General features: G+C 34.0%; 1 protein-coding gene across 5 annotated transcripts in view; it reads left to right on the forward strand.

Moving 5' to 3' along the window:
• gria2b (glutamate receptor, ionotropic, AMPA 2b) overlaps positions 1-21,482 on the forward strand; it is a 73,155-nt gene that overhangs the window by 14,771 nt on the left and 36,902 nt on the right. For all 5 annotated transcript variants that reach the window (XR_015938665.1, XM_088633257.1, XM_088633256.1 and 2 more), the window contains exon 3: positions 17,587-17,826. Coding sequence is in view for 4 of the 5 variants with exons in the window: in XM_088633257.1 (XP_088489383.1) it covers positions 17,587-17,826 (240 nt within the window). In the remaining variant the exon portion in view is untranslated. The remainder of the gene's footprint in view (positions 1-17,586; positions 17,827-21,482) is intronic.

The raw sequence follows: 21,482 nt of genomic DNA on the forward strand, positions 1-21,482 counted from the left end.
TACCACATACACTGATCCCAAATAAAGAAATATGAATAAATAAAACCTGTTACAAGTTAGTTTATTAGCTGGGCAAGCAGACGACAGTGCATTTTAAAGCAGATACTGGGAAAGGTAGAGAAGTGTACAGAGACATACATGTACATTATATGACCAGTAGGCTGTTTTGGCTTCCAAGAAGGATAATATAATGAACTTGAATTCATAATTCCCCTTTCACAAGGAACCGTATACTGTAAGCTAAAGTCTGCATAATGAAATCAAGAACAGATAAAAAAAATATAGGTATACATATGTTTGTTTGTAGAGTGATCAGCAAGAAGAAATAAGCTAAAATCATGATTAGGAAATTTAATGATTTTTTTTAGGTTTTCTCCATTTTCCAGTCTTTTGCATTTTTTATTTATTATTATATATCTGTGAATCAGGGAGGGTATATTAACAGACATGCCCTTAGCAAGAGGGTGTAGCTTCCTATAACTCCTTAATAGGAGTGATCTTAAATTGGAGATTATATATGAAGTAAAAAAGCAGCATGAGACTAAGGGAAAATGAAAGTCAAAAGATATGGATCAGTCCCAACGGGGTGAATTACAAAGTCCAGTGTGGTTGGACTTGGACTTGGATCTGAGTAGAACAAGCGGTGAGAGTGGGAATGTTCTACAGTTCAGGAAGAGTTAGCAGCATTGTCAGTGATGGGATTAGCTGGGCACAGGAAAGAGAGTGATTCAAGGTGACTGGCACAGGAGGACAGGAAAGCAGTGAGTAAATACATTTGATTAGATCATGATGAAATATAAAGCTTATAATATAATGCGGTAAAATCCATGGAAACCATGCAGATTGAGAAAATGTATCCATCTATCTTCTAATCACTTCATCCAATAAAGAGTTGCAAGGGACATGGAGCCTATCCTGGCAAGCAACGGGGGCGCAGGGTGGGATACACCCTGGATAGGATGCCAGTCCATTGCATGAGTACCTTTACCACTGCAAATACAGTTTTCAAAGAAATCTTGCATTTTCACTTCTAACTAGCATATTTGTACTAATCAAGGAAGTGAGATTGACTGTCTAATAAAATAAGTACATGTTTTGTGTTTATCTAGCTACACTTAATGTGACCTTGAGAAGCAACACCACAGGGGAGGATGAGGTTAAAAGGATAATTTTGTTCTTAAGCTTCATACTAAGACTGTCAGCTTTGATATAATGTGATATATTGTGTGTTATACAACATTAGAGATGTGAAAGAGCTGATAATTAAAATAAAATAATCCTTCATTCATTAATAAAGTTTGACTTGAATTGGTTTCAAATGTAAATGCAGTGCTTTAGACAGTTTTATTATCTTGACAGGTATGTTGAATAAAACAACTGAGGACACATTTTACCTTAATTAAAACAAAAAACAAACCTATCCAAAGGCTCTGTGCTTTTTTTCTTTGAAGACCTGGAAATTATTTACTGAGGAGCTACACTGCTGTATACTGTACTGTATGTGATATACAGTATAGTATTTATTGGAGGTTAAAATACAGCACAGTGTAGTTTTAGCTAAAATGAAACTAATAATGTATTGACAGATGCGGCTTAGGATGGCTTGATGTTAGTTTCTTTCCTAACTACCATCCTGTTTCCAAATTGCCTTTTCTCACAAAAAGTCTGTAACAGGCAGCGGCAGTCAATTACACTCTCATCTTGCTTCTAATGAGCACTTTCAACCCTTTGCACTTGGGGTTTAGACAGAGACATAGCACTGAAACAGCACTTGTTAAGGTAGTTAATGATTTGCTGATGGCTTCTGTCTCCACATCCCTTAATATTCTCCGCCTGGACTTGAAAGTTCAGCTTTTGAAACTGTCAGTCACGGCATCCTATTTGTGAAGGTCATGAACCTGTATTAGGTCCTAGTTCTTTACTAGGACCTTTACTATTTAGTGTGCATATGCTTCTTGATTAAACTTCAGTATCAGGAACTAGTGTTTCTTTGCTATAATGATGGTATTCAGATTTATTTGCAGAATATATCAAGTACTGATGCACTTTACAGGTGCCAATATCATATCAAGGTATGCATGGTACAGTACAAGACTTTCTAAGATAAACTGTGACAAGACTGAGTTTGTACTCATCAACTTGGCAATGTTAGTACCATCAGTATTGTTGTTGACTGTGCTGAAATTAAACCCTTGACAGAAGTAATTTGTAACTCATATTTGTAATGTAACCAGGTTATAATTTTTCCATTTATGTAACTTCTGCGTGGTTAAGGCCTTTGCTTTATCTGATCTGATATTGATTCATGCCTTCATTTCACCAAGATTAGACTATTATAATCTCTTTCTGGAGTATTTTATAAGGTAATTTATTAAATAGACTTCAGTATGTTCAGACTTATGTGGCTTGTGTGCTTACTAAAAACTATTTTGTAGCAGCATGTAACATACAGCATTCCTATGGGAAATACTGCTGAATTCACTCTGTTGCAATTTAGAGTGGATCTATTAAGTTTTTACCCCAGAAAGCTGTTTAATTTTAGTAAGGGTCAAGGCACCCTTGATTGACTCAATCTGAGTCAGATTTTGACAGACTGCCGCTCAGACTTGAAGTGGTAGCAATTGGACTATGACACTGTCTCAACTTGCATTCCACCCACCTTCACACCTTAACATGGGCAGAGCTAATTTTGGGGGGCTGTTTGAATTTTTGTTTGTAAAACAGAATCATCCTGAACTTTTCTTTAAAATATTTTTATCCTAAAAGTAAAGTGGTAAGGGCAGCATGATGGCACACAGTGGTTAGCATCATTGCCTTGCAGCACTTGGGTCCTGTATTCTCTTTTGGACCTGAGGTCCAATTCTGGACGCCATCATTGTGGAATTTGTATGTTCTCCCCATGTTCGTGTGGGTTTCCTTCCTCAGTACAAAAACATACGGTTAGGTTAAATGGCTTCTGGCAAAATTGGTCCTGGCATATGTGTGAGTGTAGGTGTTTGTGTTTGTCTATCCTGCCTGGTGCCTGTTGCATGCTGGGATAGGTTCTGGCCTCCTGCTACCCTGAACTGCAAGAAGCGGTTAGAAAATGAATGGATGGATGAAGTGAAGTGGTGTTGATAGTTTGGGAGATGGCAGATATCAGTATGAAAAATTAAAAACATAAGATGACAGCTGACCTACATAGCTTTCTGCAGTGTTAAAATTGAATTTCATTCAAAACACAGATATTTATTTGTATGGCTGTCTTCTTACACCTGGGAAATCAAAGAGAAATAATAGTGATATTTGTATTCCAGGCAAAATAAATAAGTAATATTTTGATGTTATTGTTTTCAGTCTCGTATTTCTAAGAGTATAACATTCCAAAGTATAACATTCTAGATCCCGTGATACATTGCAAAATGGTAAAGGTGTTAAAATCTAGTGTCCTGGTTAAATTCCATTCTAGTTTTATATGATCTGGCATTCCTGAGCTTCTTTCTTAGTTCAACTGGTGAAGCAGGTCATTTTACCTGATTAATAAAGGATATCTTTGTAGTCATTGCCTGAACAGGTTAACTATGACAAACTTCTGTAGCACTTAATGGAGATGTTTTAGATTTACACTGCAAACTTTATACTATGTTTTATGCAGGACATAGTAAAGTAAATACTAATACAGTATACTGTAGTAATTATTGGTAAATAAGTAGGCAGGTAATATACTGCACTGTATATAGTATATACTGTACAATAATATTTTGCCTATTTTTCCTCTCAGCAACAACAGAGGTTACAACAGATTACTTCCTCTTTCTGATGTACAGTACTTTATAATTGTTTTTCCTTCAGCAAATGAAGAAATCAGGGCAATTAAGTAGGGCAGCTAAATTTATACAGTATCTTGTTTTTTGTCCTTCCAGAAGCAACAGAAGGTTAATCAGGATTCATCTTTCTGTAGTGTAGTATCCTTTGCTGATTTGCATTTAGAGATTCACTGAAATACTGTATGCATTGTAAGTGTTTTTCTATGAGAGTGGAAAATGGAATCTGCTGTTGTATTGGTAAACCTTAATTCATTGCTTCTTTACTGTTGCCCAGTGAGAGTGCATATCTACTAAACAAGACAGAAATTAAATGTGTTGGCTTATTTCATTTCTGTGAAAAATCTGTTGAAGTTCAGCTGTTTTATTGAAATTACTTTTAGTATTTTTATCTGCCACAAAGACCAGTGATTTAACTAAATTGAAATAACACAATGCTTGTTATTCTATTTTCAGCTACCACAGACTATTTTTATTTTGTTGGTATTATTTGCATGGTCAGCAGTTCTCAATTTGTTCTCATCAACACCATATTTCAGTTAGCCATTACTAATTGTAACTAAGTCAACCAACTAAAGTATTGTATGAAATATGTATTATCTATACTGTATGAAGGGGTGGCTTGTAACAGAAATAAAGGAATTTTCTATAAAAGAGGGAAGAGGGTTTTTTGTAGACTATAGGGTGGCAATATTCTATAGGAACAATAAAGAAAACAAAACTGCTGAATTAAATACATTTCTAGCTGTCTGCACTCACATAGTACTTTCGTTAAATGATAATGCCACATTTGGCTACTCGTTGTGGCGGACTCGGATCTGGCTGGATGGTTTGACAGAAGCTATATGTAAACTACATTTTATGTGCAGCACCATCCATAAGGAAGAAACAGCATCTTACGATTTTAGATACCTAATTTGTCAGATGCATACAAAAAGCAGATGGAAGTTGTTCCCTTGTCTTCATTTGTTGCTTCACCAACCTTATCCCTGTCTTGGTAGGTACGCTTTGGTTAACTTCTCACAGGATGTGAAAATTAAGGTTTTCAGAAACCAAATGCTTTTCATTAATATTCATTTGGTCCTCTGCTACAAAAAGTGTCGAATCCATTGAAAATCTCATTTGTATTCTAGTTTTAGAACAGCGCAGCACTCACAGAGTCACGGGCCATGCCTCTGGAGAGACCTGCTATTCTTCACAACTAAAATGTGAAAAATGAGCTCTGCCCTCTTGCTGCAAGAGGTGATTGGATGCCAACAGAAACAATTTCATTTGCAATGATACATTTTTAAGTGCTTTACAAATGAGATGACAAGTTTTATTGAGAATACGTTTGTCTCTTAAATAGACTCATACAAATAATATTATAGCTCTTTATAGAAATATAGTTTGCAATGGGCCCTTGCCTTTACTGCAGTTGCCTAAATGGAGCTGTCTACTGCTTGGGTACTTGGTACTGAGGAAGATTTTTTTAGTCTGGGAGACAAGTGCAGAAAACATAAAAGCGTTGTTAGTCCCTCTCCCATCCTCTAGTTACAGAGTTGGTTTCACAGGATTCCTAGGATTGGCTGTTTGGGTAAGGTTGGTTTTTGAGGATTTCTAGAAAGGGGTGTGTTCCTTGGGGGGATGGGGTTTATTTGTAGTTTTTATGTTAATGTTTGTTTGTTTCCAAAATAAAAGTATGATCACAAAAAAAAAGAAATGTAATATGTGTCAAGCATGTAAACACAACATCCAAACATTAAAAAATACTGAAGTTGTCAGTACACTTCCAGAAAGAAATATGATATTATTTCTTTAATCATTTGAATTAGCCATTTGCATTTTGAGAATGCATTTTAGTTTCTGTTCTCTCAACCCGCGCATCACTAGTATATACTGTATACCACAACATACGGAGCAATGTATTGTTAATATTAAACACACCTGGAATTTGATTGTCAAATACCATTTGTTTATCTTAATGTACTGTAATAAGCTGTGCTGAACAATTTGGTGTATGTATACCAAATTTATTTTCAACTGGCTGAGTGCACTGAGACCTGTTTGAATGTTTTTGACAAATGCAATCTGACTGCCAAACCATTTAAAAGATCACCGTGTTCTGAATAAGGATCAATAAATCCAGCAAATCCTGTACATTGAGGTAGCATTTTCCATCTAGATTTCCTCTTGATTCAAATGTATGCTTTCAAGGGTTTCAAAGAAAAATAGTGAGAACTTCCTAAAATATATGCAAATTAACCACAACCAAATATTATAGGCCATATAAATTTAATATAATAGGATTTTTTACAGCAATATATAATAGTGTCTTTCCATGAACAAATATGATATGTTTTCTTTATAACAACTTTCACTTCATTTTGCCTAACATTTTTGCAGGACACTTTCCAGTGTTTTTTTGTTAAATCCAATATAACGGTCAAACCACATGAATAATAAATACATTTTTGAGTAACATTTTAACATGCCCATAGAATAATATGACCACCACATTTCAGACTTTTATGCTACAAATGATCAAAATAGTTCTTGAAATTGAACTGTTTATTATTGATCCGTGCATATAAAGTATATACTGTATGATAGGGTTTAATAATATCCAGCAAAGTGCAATAGAGATAAATATACTGTACAGAGGAAAATCAGGAATCTCACATTGCCTTTTCATCAGGTAAGGTGAAAAATCCATATAAATATATAGTTATATTTGAAGTTTGTCCCCTGGTAAATGGACTCTTAGTTGTTATACTTAATGTTTGTATAAATATAACATTTGTATAATTTTTGTATAAATATAACATTTGTATAATTTTTGTATGCCACCAAATTATATGTAGGTGCACACTTTTCTCAAATTTGAAATACTGTATAATGTGCCAACTATTAAGGGTCAATATCCTTAAGAAGTTTTGAACTGAGACTTTAAAATTTCACAATACAATGGCAGCCAGGCAGCCTCCTTAGCTAATATGGTAACACTATTTTATCATGTTCTATCAAGATTGAAATTAATCTTAGTTCCATTATATCTCAGTCTTTAATCTATCCCTGCTAAGGTGCCCATCACTCTGGAACACTATGGTGGATAGCGGAGGAGACAACAAATGACATTATCCTTATCATGCTTAAACTAGCTGAGCATATACTGTATTTGCAATTTTTTTTTTACCACAATTATGAATATACCTTGACTTGTTGTGAAAACAGCTTACTCAGAGCATAGAAGTGCATAGAAGATAAAAGAAGTAGTAAATAACTGTTTTTATACAAAAAATATATCATGATAAAGTTAAATTCAGTGTTGAATAAAAACATATTTAATAAGATCTTGACTATCACAAAGAAATACAAGAAAAGCAATATATATATATAAATATATATTATATATATATTTAACCTATATATATATAGGTTCAACATTCTTGCCTCCACCTTATTAGTAGATTAAATTTAAGGTAAAATATTCAATGACCCTTTACCTTTATCTTCGACAACCCTATGTACTATAGGTCAGTTTGCAAGGACAATTCAACATTAATTTGTTTGAACTGTAGACTGAATTTAACTCTATATTTTTTGTCAAGCTCTTTTCCTCATCTGTGTTCAGAATATTTTAATGAACAATAGATTTTCATTTTCTTATGCTTTAATGAAAGTATCTAACATGGAAAAATCATTCTTTTTTGTATGATTTTAATAAGAACTTCAATGACTTGAAACAGTGCTTATTATAATTAAAATTAAACTTTTTGTACAGTACGAGAAAGTGCTAAGTAATATGCAGAGAAAAATAACCCCTTAGTTCTCTACTTATACTGTGTGCTATCACTGTTGAATGTTTATCATGTTTATGTTTCTGATTATTTGGATTTAATTTTCTATGCTATTGGAAGATTAGACAATAATATACTTTTGTATTTTATAAGCAGTTTGTGTAGTTAATTGTTTAAGTTTTAAAATTATTATAGCAATACTTAAAAATTCAAATTTATTGAAAAAAAAGAATTTCTTTCTAAATCTATCCTTTTGGTCAGCATTTGTGCTGCATAAAAAATTGCTTTATTTTTGTAATATGAGATTTACTTTTGTGAAAGAGTAGCTTGCCTTTCTAACAGTTTAATGCAGAAAGCATGATCAATCGGGCTTGGCATGTCCAAGATGAGATCTGCACGCATAGGATTAAAATCTCCCACCCTGGCAATCGTATTGATCTGGGGGATGTGTCCTCACATTGTTCACTGGCTACAATAATTTGATGTCCTCAGAATGGTTAAAACATACAAGCTGTGGAATGTAAATTTCATGGAATTGTTTTGTAGAATGAGACTCGGCAAAGAAGAACAAATTATATTTAAGTTACACATTTGCAAAATATTATATCCATTATTATAGTTTCCATTACACTCAGAAAATAAATGAGGGAAGGGTGTGAACATTTTTTTCTGTGGTGCACTGTAGCTTGTACTGGGCCTGAAGTAGCCAGTTACAACTATAACAATCATGCAAGAGGCAAAGAAATCAAAATCAAATTCCATGTGGACTTTAAAATCCTCATGCTCACCTATAAGGCTCTGCATGGCTTGGCACCTCAGTACCTGTCTGAACTATTATCACCCTACTCCCCACCTCGCAACCTTCACTCTTCTAATTCTGCTCTCCTTACTGTCCCCCAAGCCCATCTACATTGTATGGGTGACAGGGCCCTCTCCTGTTATGCCCCCAAGCTCTAGAACTCTCTGCCCAAGGATATCGGTTAGTCACCTTCTCAAAACTCCTTCAAATCCAGACTCAAAACCTTCTTCTTTAGAAGAACCTTTACTTAACTGGTTCCATTCTTCACCCCTCTGGTTTTCCTAGTCTCACCATCCACGGTCTCCTCTCTATATTGTAATTGTGTTTTATCTTGTGTATTCTTTTTATTTATTGTTGTTCTCATTCTGTAAAAAGCTTTGAGAAGCCACCTTTAAAGGTGCTATATAAAATAAAGTTTATTATTATTACTGTATAGAAGAAAAATGATTAATCTAAATACTGTATAAAAAAAGAAAATAAATATTCCAAGGCATACCATAAGCATACTGTATAAGACAGATATAAGCTTTTGATAGATGAAATAGGAAGACTTTGTGATGGGAATTGCTGTCTTTGAGATCCTGGAATGCACAAAAACCATTATTCTTTCTAACGTGTTAATACCTTTTTTTGACCAGTGCAGATAAACAAAGGTTTAGTTTCCTGTCATAGGAAAGTAATTGTACCATTTCAAAGAAGATTTATGGAACCTGAAGTCAATACTAATACATAATTGTAAACACTGAATTTGCTTTGACAGAATTAGATTTAATAGGGAAATGTTTACAGTACATCCAATTTGTTTTACTAATTCCAGCAGCTTTTAGGTCCTGTAACATATGTGGTGATACTACAATTTCTTCCACAAAATGCCAAGGGACTTCTAAAATAAATTTACCCACATTTTTATGTTTTTTATTTAAAATTTCCATAGTAATATTTAAAATTAGGAACAGACAAACTGACGTGTAAGTTAACATGCTGTGTTGTGGTTAATCATATTCATGGCTATCCTGTATATTATAATATTTTAATATTAAATTAAAAAAAAATTGTGAACTTGCTCAATACAAATTGTAAGAAGGGAAAGATAACATAGAGAAAATAGAAAATTAACATGGTAAAATATTTGTGTTAATTATGGAAATCCTACTTTGCAAGAAAAGCTCCAAAGGAGATCATATTGACTCTGCGACAAAGCATTATAATTACACTTAGAGACCTCCTACAAGGATGAATACATTTGTGAATATATAAGAGAATTTTTGTCAATATGGGATAAAAGAGGCAATATATTTTTGGCAGTTGATTTACTGCAGGTTATTTTGTACCCTGATCCTTCCAAAAGCAGCAAGTAAAGATAAAATATCAGGAGTAGATTTCACAATGTTTGAAACATATAACAGGACATCTTTAGCACAGAGAAAGATAGCTTTCCTTGAGCCATTGATGTTAATTAGGTTCCAGAGATAATGCCAATAATAAGGGTGACAAGGTGAGAAGGTCATCCTCGTCTGGTACCTCTAGCTAAACAAAAGGGTTGAGATGGAACTACTACCAATTAAAAATCCAAAGTGCTCTATACACAACCAGAGGTAATTCTATTCAAGATGGCTAAAGTCCTTCTCTATACCCAAAGACAGGAAAGGACAAACCACAGGTTAAGGTTAATCAAATAAATGATATGAAGCAAATGCTAAATGGTATCAGAAGCTAATCAGCCTTTCATAAAACCTGTTTTGTTAAAATGGATTGTGACTCAAAACTTATAAAAAGTACTTAAAATTATAACTAGAAATTACTGTTATTAAGAGAGATCCTACAGTATATGCTTAAGATATATATCTTAAGGAAAGAACAGGATCTTTGTTCATTTTTAATAGCAGTTTTCTAGTCTCTGTGAAATACTTTAGCTGAATAAATAACATAGTTTAAAATCAATGTACCAACCATGTTCCAAATTCCTAAAAGTAACTCCATTTGACATGAAGTCTATCCCAGACGTCTTAGCTTTTGCATGACTTGATATGAGATTTTAATTCAGTGATATTCCAACATCTTGTCATCTGCTGTTTTAATATCCCAGTTTACGAATTTTCAGATTCTTGTGATTTTATTTACAATGTGATTCATATTCATAAAGGTTGTGATAAAATGCTTGTGGTAAAAGGCTTAGTTTACCTCTTCAGGCTTCAAAACTACATCACCATCTCCTCAGTTTGAATTGCATTGATGGAAGACTATGTATTGTGTATATGCATAGTGAATATATGCATTGTGTTTTAGTCTCAGTGCTAACAACACTTGGTCTCTTACCTTAGTATTTTCATTGTGGTATATATTAAATTCACCCCTAGATAATGCATTAACAATTAATTGAATGCAGTAATGCATAATGCATTTAACTAACCCATTACCAGGCTAATTGATTTAGATCTGTCCTCTAGAAAATGTGAATTTCTGTAACTTTTTAATAGTTTTTTTAATTCAATTATATGTTTATTTGGGGACTTTGGGACAAGGAAGTGTATTTACATCTTAAACAGGAATATCGTAGTAATATCCCATATTGTTTCTGGATTTCTGAGAATTTCTGAGTTTTGTTTCTGTAAAATCTGAGCTGAATAATAACATATTCAACCAATTTTGTACAGAGTCAAGTTAAGTAAAAAATTATTTTGAAACAAAGATGTATTACATTTGACAATTTATGACTAGAATCAAATGAATATATTCATGTATTATGATAGAGACTGGTAGGAAGCTGATCAGAAGGGATCAGAAGGAAGTTCGATCTAACCACAGATATAACATGCAGAGACAGTCAATCTCAGAGAGTTATGTCTGGAAAAAATAACTGTACTGTTGTTTACTTTAACATTCTATTAAATATTTAACATTGTTGATAAATTTAGCTAATGCTTTAGAAAATGAAATTGCAGTTGCCTCAACAACGGTAAAATTCAACAAAGGAAATAATTCTGAATATATCTAAGCATCTAATTTGAATTTCTAAATTTGATATGACTTCCGAAATAACATTCGTATAACACCACTGGAGACATTAAATATCCTCCCGTGATTCTCAGAAAATCAAAACAGCCTTGCGATCATGATTCTATTTTCGCAACATATGACAAACTATGGTTCCATGTATACTATGGGACCATGGGACATAAAAACAACACTGGGTTATGTCATCCTTCGTAGCTATAATAATGGATAAAGATGAACCCAGTAATCTCAGGAATGGTCAAATGAGCCAGCAGTGAGAACCAAAACAGCAACATCACTGTTATATAATACAGTATAAAATTGTTGGCCAGATACTTCGAAGGGGTAAACTTCGAAGGGCTGTCTTGTAAATCAGCAATCGTTGTGGGTGAAGTGATAGCTGTTGGATGGGTGAAAGGCTACTCCTAGATATGAGATATTTAAAGAGATTTTAAAGAGAGTTTGACCATTGCAGACAACCTTGAGTTTATAAGGCTTAATTAGGAAATGTCTCATCCCATAACCAAGAGCTTATTCCTGACCAGTGCAAAGGCTCTCCTCTGAGCAGTTATATTGCTGTAACCTGAAAAATAGATCTTACCAAAGTCTTACCATGGAAACAACTTTCATCCCTTGTAATATTAACTTCCTGTCATTGTACATATGTAAATTCAAAATCAATTTTAAAGACCAACTTTTACTGCTATCCTTAGTGTTGTGTAGTCTATGTGCCCATTAAATTTCAATGTGTGAACCCTCCAAGGAGGGTATCCACTTTTAGAGCATCCATGTAAAAAATTCGATCACATGCGATTTGACTCCTGAGCACAGCTTCTTTTGAGATTTAGTATGTTAGTGAAAAGCTGTGATCACGTGTTGGTAGTTTGTCATGCTTAGCATTTATCATTGTCATGGCAATGTGCTCCAGAACCTCTGGCACAGTTTATTTAATTAAAAAGGTAATGCTGAGCTCTCCTTGGAAAATGGCAGCAGTTCTTTGGATTGTTTCTTTACAGAAAAAACTTTTTCCTTTAATTGAGACCACTAGATGAAATCTGTATGATAGCCAGAAATAGCAAACATAGTGGGAGTATGCCAGTTGTTGCTAGGTTGTCCAGATGCTTGCTAATCAAGATTTTTTATTTCCAATTTAATTTTTACTGTACTGTTATGGTCATAGCATCTAAACTATTATCACCATAGGTACCCTGAAAACACTGTTGAAAACACTGTTATTCAGGAGGCTGGGACGTTACACTGTCAAAATCTGCTGCAGCGGAATTATGACTGTAAAATCAGAAATCCCAGACTCTACCCGCAATAACAGACAGAGTAAAATGAAAAATAATAAAACAAAAATAACATCCTCTGTATAACATACTGAACCTATAAATAGGTTTAAAAAATAAAAAATAGCTAAAACATAATACCCTAATGAGTGGGACAGTGGTTTAATAGAGAGGGGGGTCCCCACTTAACATAGTGCTGCTTTAAATCTCCCTGCTTTGACACCATTGTTTCTGTGCCCTGACTTCTGAATGCAGAACACCCTAACAAAGATACTCAGAGATTGTTGCTAGATAAGTTCAAATACAAATATAGCCATCTACAATGCTCAAGGTGTCAGCAGGTATACTGTGGTGTCAAGAAGTGCAGCGTGAAATAGTATTTCACCTTCTTCATAAAAATTTTTTGCATTGATTTCACAACTCAAACTCAAACACTTGCTTATTTTGGGAAAGCATTGATGTGCTAATTTTTAACTAAATTTCCCATGAACACTTAAAAAGTTCAATTTAAAAACAATAACATCCACTTGAACGAACATAAGTTATTTAAGTACCAACTGTATAAACCACCAAACCTGGGTGGGACTTGAAGTACCCAAGCAAGCAGAACAGTTGATTTCTGGGAGGCGTAGTTAATGTGTTAGTCTTATTTAGTAATTTTCTGTTCCTTCTTTGAAAGATTAACTTCTTAATTATGTGTCCATAGATATGAACATTTGTTTTTCCTTAAAACGTTTTTTGCACATTTTACAATTTAGTGATATTGATTAATTTTAACTTTTCAACTATTCAACTACAACAATGTTTCGGCTGTGGAGCCTTCTTCAGGTGTGAGGTTACTCAGGTGTGAGCCTTCCTCACACCTGAAGAAGGCTCCACGGCCAAAATGTTGTGTTTTCTTTCTGCTCTTTTCAGCATGAAATAAACCTATTACTTGTTCCTTTACAGCCTGTGCATGCTGATGCAGCTACCCACCTGAACTATTTTACTGTTATGTCAACTATGGTACTAAATGTATTTGTCTAAAAAAAATATTTTAATTACATCTATTATGTTTGGTTTGAATTACACAAAAAGAGGAATATGATCTATTTTGCGCAAATTGATGAATATTTTCATTTTAAATGCGCCTTTTGTGGGAAAAAGGTAATATCACAATGGGTTTTTGTGATTTCATATTAAATAGATGTTTAATCTAGGTTCCTCTGTAGATAAAAAAACAAACTTAAAATAAAAATGGGTAAAGGGAATATCCAGGTTATTGGTAGAGAGAGCATAGGCATTGATTTCCATGTCTCCACTCCAAAACGTTGCCAGCAGTTGGCAGAAAGCTGTTAAAATGCATGAGAGGTGTCATTGTCATGTTAATCTACCCAGTGTTGTTTTTTGTCAATGGACAACAGGTCAGTGAACTGCAGATACCATTTCTGCAAGGGGAATTAAGGAGAAATTGGTGCAGCATAGTGATCATTGTGATGATTCCTTTCCCCTAAAAGTTTTGTTATTATTTTTATAAGTAAACAAATACTAAAGTCTTTTCGGTTCACATCTGAATTCTGCCATTCCAGGTTTTATCCAGTCCCGCAGAAATTCAATGAGCATCACATTTTTTCCACAATGCTGCAAATATTATGACAAAATGTTTTTGATTAATAATATCCTGTGTTTCTCAGTTATTTAGTTTTTGAACAGAGTTTTTCATATTCTTTTATTTTTGAAACACTTCTGGTTTGTTTGCTTTCACTTCCTCTACAAGCAATTATAACATCAGGAATTTTAATTATTTGTTGCTTATATATAATATCTAAACAGTATATGTTATATAGAATGTTTTTGCAGTATAATGGAAAATGCAACTTCCTATCAAATAAACCCATCACTAAGCAACACTTGTAGTTTTTAATTTGGCTCTTGGTACTAAATACATAAAGTAAATATTACATTTCCCAGTCTCCACACATTAAGTCATCCAATCAGAGTGACACATTTGCAGTTTAGTGATAGAATTCTCGCTTGCCACGTATGAAGCCTCTGGTCGATTCCTGGTCAACGCACAAGCTATACTTTCTTTAACAAATTGTCCCTTGAGTATGATAAAGACTCTAATAATAAAATGAACATAATAAATAAGATAATAATATGTGTACTCTATCAACACTTTTATTAATTTTAAATATCACAATAAATGTTACATTTGTCATAGAATTATTATTAAAAATAAATGTATAACTAAATTAGATATAAATGAAATCATCATTTGAATCAAAATTGTAATTGGTTCGAATAATTGAATCTATTTGACCAGAATTTCATTTTGATTTAAAACAATAGCTGATTCATAGTAATTTGTAATAAATAAAATGTACAGGTTTTAAGGATAAAATGTATGTCCATGTTGTTACTGCAAAAAGCAGAGCACATGGCACATAAATGTCTTTGCAAGGATGAACCTCCTTTGTGTAAAGCTATACAACATGTGAATAATGTCTAGGGGGAGTAAAGAAAACTATGATTATTGTTTTTTTAAAGATCTTATGTATATATCTGTTCAGTTATTTTATTAGCAAAGGACATTTTTCATATTTTAAAATTATTTGTTTAGTTAACAAATAAAAATATTTTCAAGTGTTACTGAAGTCTGTATTTGTGATACAGTTTAGTTAACAAATAAAATATTTTCAAATGTTACTGAAGTCTGTATTTGTGATATAATAGTGTTTCCAGTGTTGTTTTGCTAGATCAGCTTAATACATGGTGCCCATAACAAAACATACAGTATACTGTAATACAATTTCCTGGTACTTTTCCATGTTTATGTATTAGCTCTGCATGAAAACGACCGGCCTTTATGTAGGAAGTTGTTCATTATAACCTTTTTAATTATGTTGCTCAAAAGATGGGTAGAAACTTTAAACATCTTTTGAGTTGCATATTTATTTTAAAAATAATACAATGAGAAACTCCTTAAATTACTTGTTCAGTTTTAAAAACACTGACACACCACTGAAGTATTACAACATGCAAGTTTAATCTTTTTTTTAAATGCGTTTCCTAATGTTGCCTTTTTATGGATAGAACTGCTATGGTTGCAATGAGATAATGGAGTGATATTTCATTTTGCTATTCACACATATTCACAAAAATACTGTTATTCAAATGCAAAACATACACCCACTCTACCACCTCCCGCCCCCAGGCAGTCTGAGAAAGCAAATTGGAGGCATTGTTATCCTTGCATTCTATAATTAAGTACATTAACAACTCATAGTGTGTTACTAATGGTAAAGTTGTCTTTTCTTTTTTTAAAACTATGTACAGCATCCTTGGGTTTGGAAAGGTGCTTTATAAATAAAAGTTAATATTGTCAATAAAACAATTGCTAGGCCAGCTAGAGATTGTGGTGCATCTCATTTGGTTTTTGGTAAAAGCTAGTGACAATTACATTTTTTGTAGAATTTCAGAAATGATTGCATAGTGTTTCACACAGATGTGCTAATCTGCCTTTCAATCGTGCTGCCCTGCCTCCCTCTATGAACAATGAAAAAAATTGAAAAATGGAAACTCATGGAGAAAGACATCTTCACAGGAAAAATGCCTTTAACAGGCTGCGTAGGCTGCAAAGGAACAAGTAATAGGTTTATTCCATGCTGAAAAGAGAAGAAAGAAAACACAACGTTTTGGTCGTGGAGCTCACACCTGAAGAAGGCTCCACGGCTGAAACTTTGTGTTTTCTTTCTTCTCTTTTCAGCATGGATTAAACCTATTACATGTTTTTTATGTGTTCATTTGCTTTTAAATGCAATATGTTTTTAACACCACTTATGTATATTTTAATAATCAAATAATCAAAATCTAAAATAAAATATACATATAACTATTTTTTTATACAAAGAAGTATGCTGGTTTTAGTATTATACAATATTGTGTAAACATATCTAAACATTTTAGAGCCATGGTAGCCCTGAAGGAAAGGGCATCTAGCTCCTGATCGGTAGGTCCCGGGTTCAATCCCAGGTAGGGGCAAGCGATGTATGTTCTATTTCAGCCTTCCAGGTGGCTCCCAGGTCCACTCAGCCTACTTTCCAAATGAGTACCAGGGGTTAATCCTTCTGGAGGTAATAGGCTGGCCGGAGCATGATGCTGACCATATCGCTCCCACTTCCAGTGTCGGATGGTTGAAAAAAATAGTGGCCCTTGACCCCCATTCCCCCATGGGCCTTTATGGCCTGAAAAGGGGAACTAACCTACCTATGTAAACATTGAATACAGTACTGATTAATACAGTACTCATCTGATAACCACACACAATTCACATACTGTACTTCACAGCACCACTTAACAGTTTTGCAGTAGTGCAGTCCTGCATGAGGAAAAAATAAAAATGCCATAATATAGTGCTGTCCGGGATACTGAGTTGCCTATTATTTCTGCAGTTATACTGTATATAAAAGCTGAAATTAAAAGGTATTTTGCTCTGTGTTGCTTTTATTATTGTGCGTATTATTCATGCATACAGTAATACACTATGTCATTGACGTGCATGTTCTGTTTAAACACAGAAAACATGAATGTACACTACTGTAGACTTACATTGTTATGTCCTGGTTCAAATAACTGTTGAATTACATTGGTTCTTAAATATGTCGCCCTTAACGTTCTCACAGGAATATTTATGTTCTCTCAGTCCCCATTAACCTCTGTTTCCGTTATTTCTTATGGCCAATAATTTCCTGCTTGTTGGTAATTCACTTTACACCCTGATTTTACTGTCCCCATTAAGGATGTTAAATGGGGACCCCCTGTACATCTAAATATCAATATCCAAAGTAATTTATGTGGACATTTTATTTGCATACAGTTTACATCTTTAATTAAAATGTTTTGAAATATTATTAACATAATACTTTCTTTTGTTGTTGCAGTCTGTTCCCAGTTTTCAAGAGGAGTTTATGCTATTTTTGGATTCTACGATAAGAAGTCTGTGAATACGATAACATCATTTTGTGGAACTCTACACGTCTCTTTTATTACACCAAGCTTCCCTGCAGATGGATTACATCAGTTTATTTTGCAAATGCGGCCTGATATCAAGGGACCCCTACTTAGTCTGATTGAGTATTACAAATGGGACAAGTTTGCATATCTGTATGACAGTGACAGAGGTAAGTGAAAAGGGAAAAGGGAATGAATTACTTTTCCATTATCTTTTGTGAAATGTCAATATGTAAACTCAAAACTAAAGCAGCAGGACCAAATGATCTCTGTACTGCCTTAGCTTTTAAATTCACTGTTATTTTCAAACTGGTATAGAAATCTTTCTTATTTCTTCTTTATATGAATTTAAAATTGAAAACACGGCACAGATAAAAAATATAGCATTGAACAAAATGGTATGATGCTATTGTAAATCAATTGCGCGGAATATTTCTTTACAGTCCTGAAATACATCTTTCAAGTGAAGCTATAAACAAATATTGGATCATTGCACTAAATAACCTAATTCCCATAAATAAAATCACATCGGCATGCCAATTGCAGCACTGCCATTGATTTATGCATTTGCAATATGAAAGCCAAAAGGATTGCTTTGTGTTCTTACCAGAGTGCATCTGCATGCAAAGTGTTGAATGCTTGTTCTAGTTCCAAGTATTTTATTCCTTAGTTTCTAAAGTCTTCGTGATGTGTCATGTTTACTTATTTATTTTGATTAAAGACAGTTGTACAGTTGGTTCTTAAGCAATAATCATAACTTAAATTGTTTCAATGACTGTATGGTACTGAAAACCAATTAATTAAAGAAGTCTTAAACTTAATTTTGTATACCATTTGACTTTCCAGAAAGCATTTAAAATACAAGTTCCTGATATTTTCCATTTCCTTAGAGAGTTACTGCTGTTACAACCTTCTGTTACTTCCTGCCATTATGTGGGTAATGATAAATAAGTAATACACCTTTAATAGTAGTCTTTTGGGTAAAATTCTTTACTACTTTCAGGAATTTTAATCGAATCCCTAAACATTTGAGATCCAAGCTAATGACATGGGACTATCTAAAGTTAGTTACAATGTATTACATAGCATTTCCTGTTCTTAAGAGCTCTTTTCCTGTGAATCTTTTTGTATTATAATGCACAAAACAACCTTATTTGTTTGCAGTGATAGCAAATGTATCAGATCTTCTAAACATGCAAAACCAGATTACTGCTATACTTTAGGCGTCAATAGCAGTCACCTTCTCCAGATTTAGATATTTTACGGTAGCTCTTTATCAGTACTTTATGTTTTTTTTCCCGTAATCCAATTCTTAACCTAAATCCAATCATTTCCTTGCACTCAATTTTAAGATTAAATGTCCTGTGGACATTTATTTCTTCCCACAACTTTTAAGTGTAAAGTCATAAATCTAAATATTAGCAACAATTACTCAATTAACCTTGATTAAATTAGTAAAAATGTATTCGGCTGTTACTTTACCACATATTGGAGTGAAATCAGGAACCTGGATGTGCTTCTCTAGATTTACTGTACCTATATCCAGAACAAGTGATGCTCATGCCTTTGTGCGTGCAGGACAAGGTCCTATGTACAGTATGTCACATGCTTTACTGTTAACTACTTCATCTGTTACTTAGTATCTCTTCTTTTACTAAACTAAAGTTGATTACTGTTGGATTCTCCTTGAATACACAGTATTTTTGCTTTTTTTGTCTTCAGGTGTTTTTCTTAGGTGATTAGATCCTGCTACTCCTAATAACTTTAAACAAGACATTAAATTTATTTAGGGGAAATTATTTTTTTAAAAGATGATACAGTTTTATTGCACTTTCATATTTTGCCATTTGCTTCAATCTTCCTTGCTATGGAGTCCAACCTATAAATGTGATAAAATGCCATACTACAATTATCATGCCTGTCTCCACTGATGTGATACGGGGTGAGCTAGTATTTCCGCGGAAGACAACCATACCTATACTCACCTGTCATTCAGTGGCAGTTACTATCAATACTAGCCTGACAGGAATTCTTGTTTCATCTGGGGGCAATCTCCTTATGTGCACCACCGGTTGGTCAAATTACTTAAGGTATGAATCCGCTGTGCTCATGAACTTTGTCATAAAGTTCACTACTTTCCTAACTTAGCTATGACTACCTAGATCTCGCTGTTTATTTCCTGAATTCAGGACCCACACTTCACCCTGACTACGTTCACTGGTTTCTCGTGGTGTGTATGGTGTCATTAGGTTTATGTTTCCCTGAGCTCCAAGTGTGGCTTTCCCTTTGTGCAGTGCTTCTGTGTTTACCCATCTTTGAACTTCGCCTGTCTCGGACTCAACTCTGAACTGCATTTCAGCTGCTTTACCCTGCTCTGCACACACTATGATCCCTGCACACTCTCACACCTGACTCCTGCCTGCTCTTGGGTTTATCTTAGGAAAATAGACTGCTGCATAGACTACCAGAAGCAGTGGACATACTGTATTATAACAATTATTTTAGTAGTCTGCAGAAAGACATTCCCTGTGAGTTGGGCTATCGCCTGTAAAACAGTCTTTGGTACTTTATTGGTGAAAACCAAAAACATTCCATATTTGTAGGTTAAGTAAGTCAAACTTCACTGTCAAAAAATGACAACAGTGTGGCTCGATTTAGGGCATCCTGAGAAATCTTGTTTCCCACTTCCACTTCTTCCCACACTCTTGTGATGGCCATGTGCTTAAGCTGTGAGTAGTGTTTTTTATTGGTCTGAAACATAGTATACCTACATCGCATGATTTGGCAGAATATGTCAACTTCAAAATGCAATCTCTGCTCCAAATAATGTTTCCATATTTGCACCACTTCAGCCATACCTTTCATCTAATACTGAATATAAAATTGTGTTATCCTGGTTTAACATGGCTCGTTAATCCTTAACAAAGAATTGTTTTCATTTACACTTTATGATCATAATGCCCCTCTTCCCATGGCATGGTGGGCTGTGGTCTCACCTGTAAGGCTGTTGGATTGATTTAGCCTTAGGAAAACTGCACTACACATTAATCCCATTTAACAAAGGTGGATATTTACAGCTTTTCCACAACTGAAGTTTTAGCAGTGTTATTATAATAACTTTGTTCCTTTAAAACTTGTAGTCATCCAGTAAAGTATAACGTTAATAAAATGGCTTTTAATAGTATTAGGCTTTTTTTAGATTTTTTCCCTTCTTGTTTCCATAGAGATTCACCTTTAATTGAACAAATCACAGAAGACTTTACAGCATCAAAAATTAAAACCAAAGGCAATGACAAATTTAATTTCAGTTCTTCACATCAAATCAGGGAAATTTTATAGAATTACTGAATTGGAAATCCCTAAAGTCCCGTAAGCATTTCAAAGTTCAGATTTAGAAATGAAGAAAATGAAATGAAGAAAAAAGCTACCCTTTCCCTTCTTCATTCTAATGACATGCTTTGCATGTACTGTATATGCAAGTATCCCCTAGCTTCTTGTCCAACATGTCTTCCCACCTCACATCCTGTATTTCTGTGTTGAACACAGAAAGACTCTAGGAAATGTTAAATATGGTCATGTACAGTATGTCACTACTGCTGAAGAGAAAACTACATTTAAAATGCTCTCAAGGAAACACAAAAGCATTGCATCATCATGTAGTAGTTACAATATGATCTAATTACAGTATTTTACATCTGAGACCAGATTGTAACAAATGTTAATGCAATGTCACTGGTTCACTGTTTCCATTTCCCTCTTGCTCTGAGTGTGCACTGTGACTGCATGATTGCAGGGGGCTTAGCCACTGCAGCTCTGTGAGTTAAGT

The sequence above is a fragment of the Lepisosteus platostomus genome, chromosome 1 (assembly GCF_059453375.1).
Source record: "Lepisosteus platostomus isolate fLepPlt1 chromosome 1, fLepPlt1.hap1, whole genome shotgun sequence".
Lineage (NCBI taxonomy): Eukaryota > Metazoa > Chordata > Actinopteri > Semionotiformes > Lepisosteidae > Lepisosteus > Lepisosteus platostomus.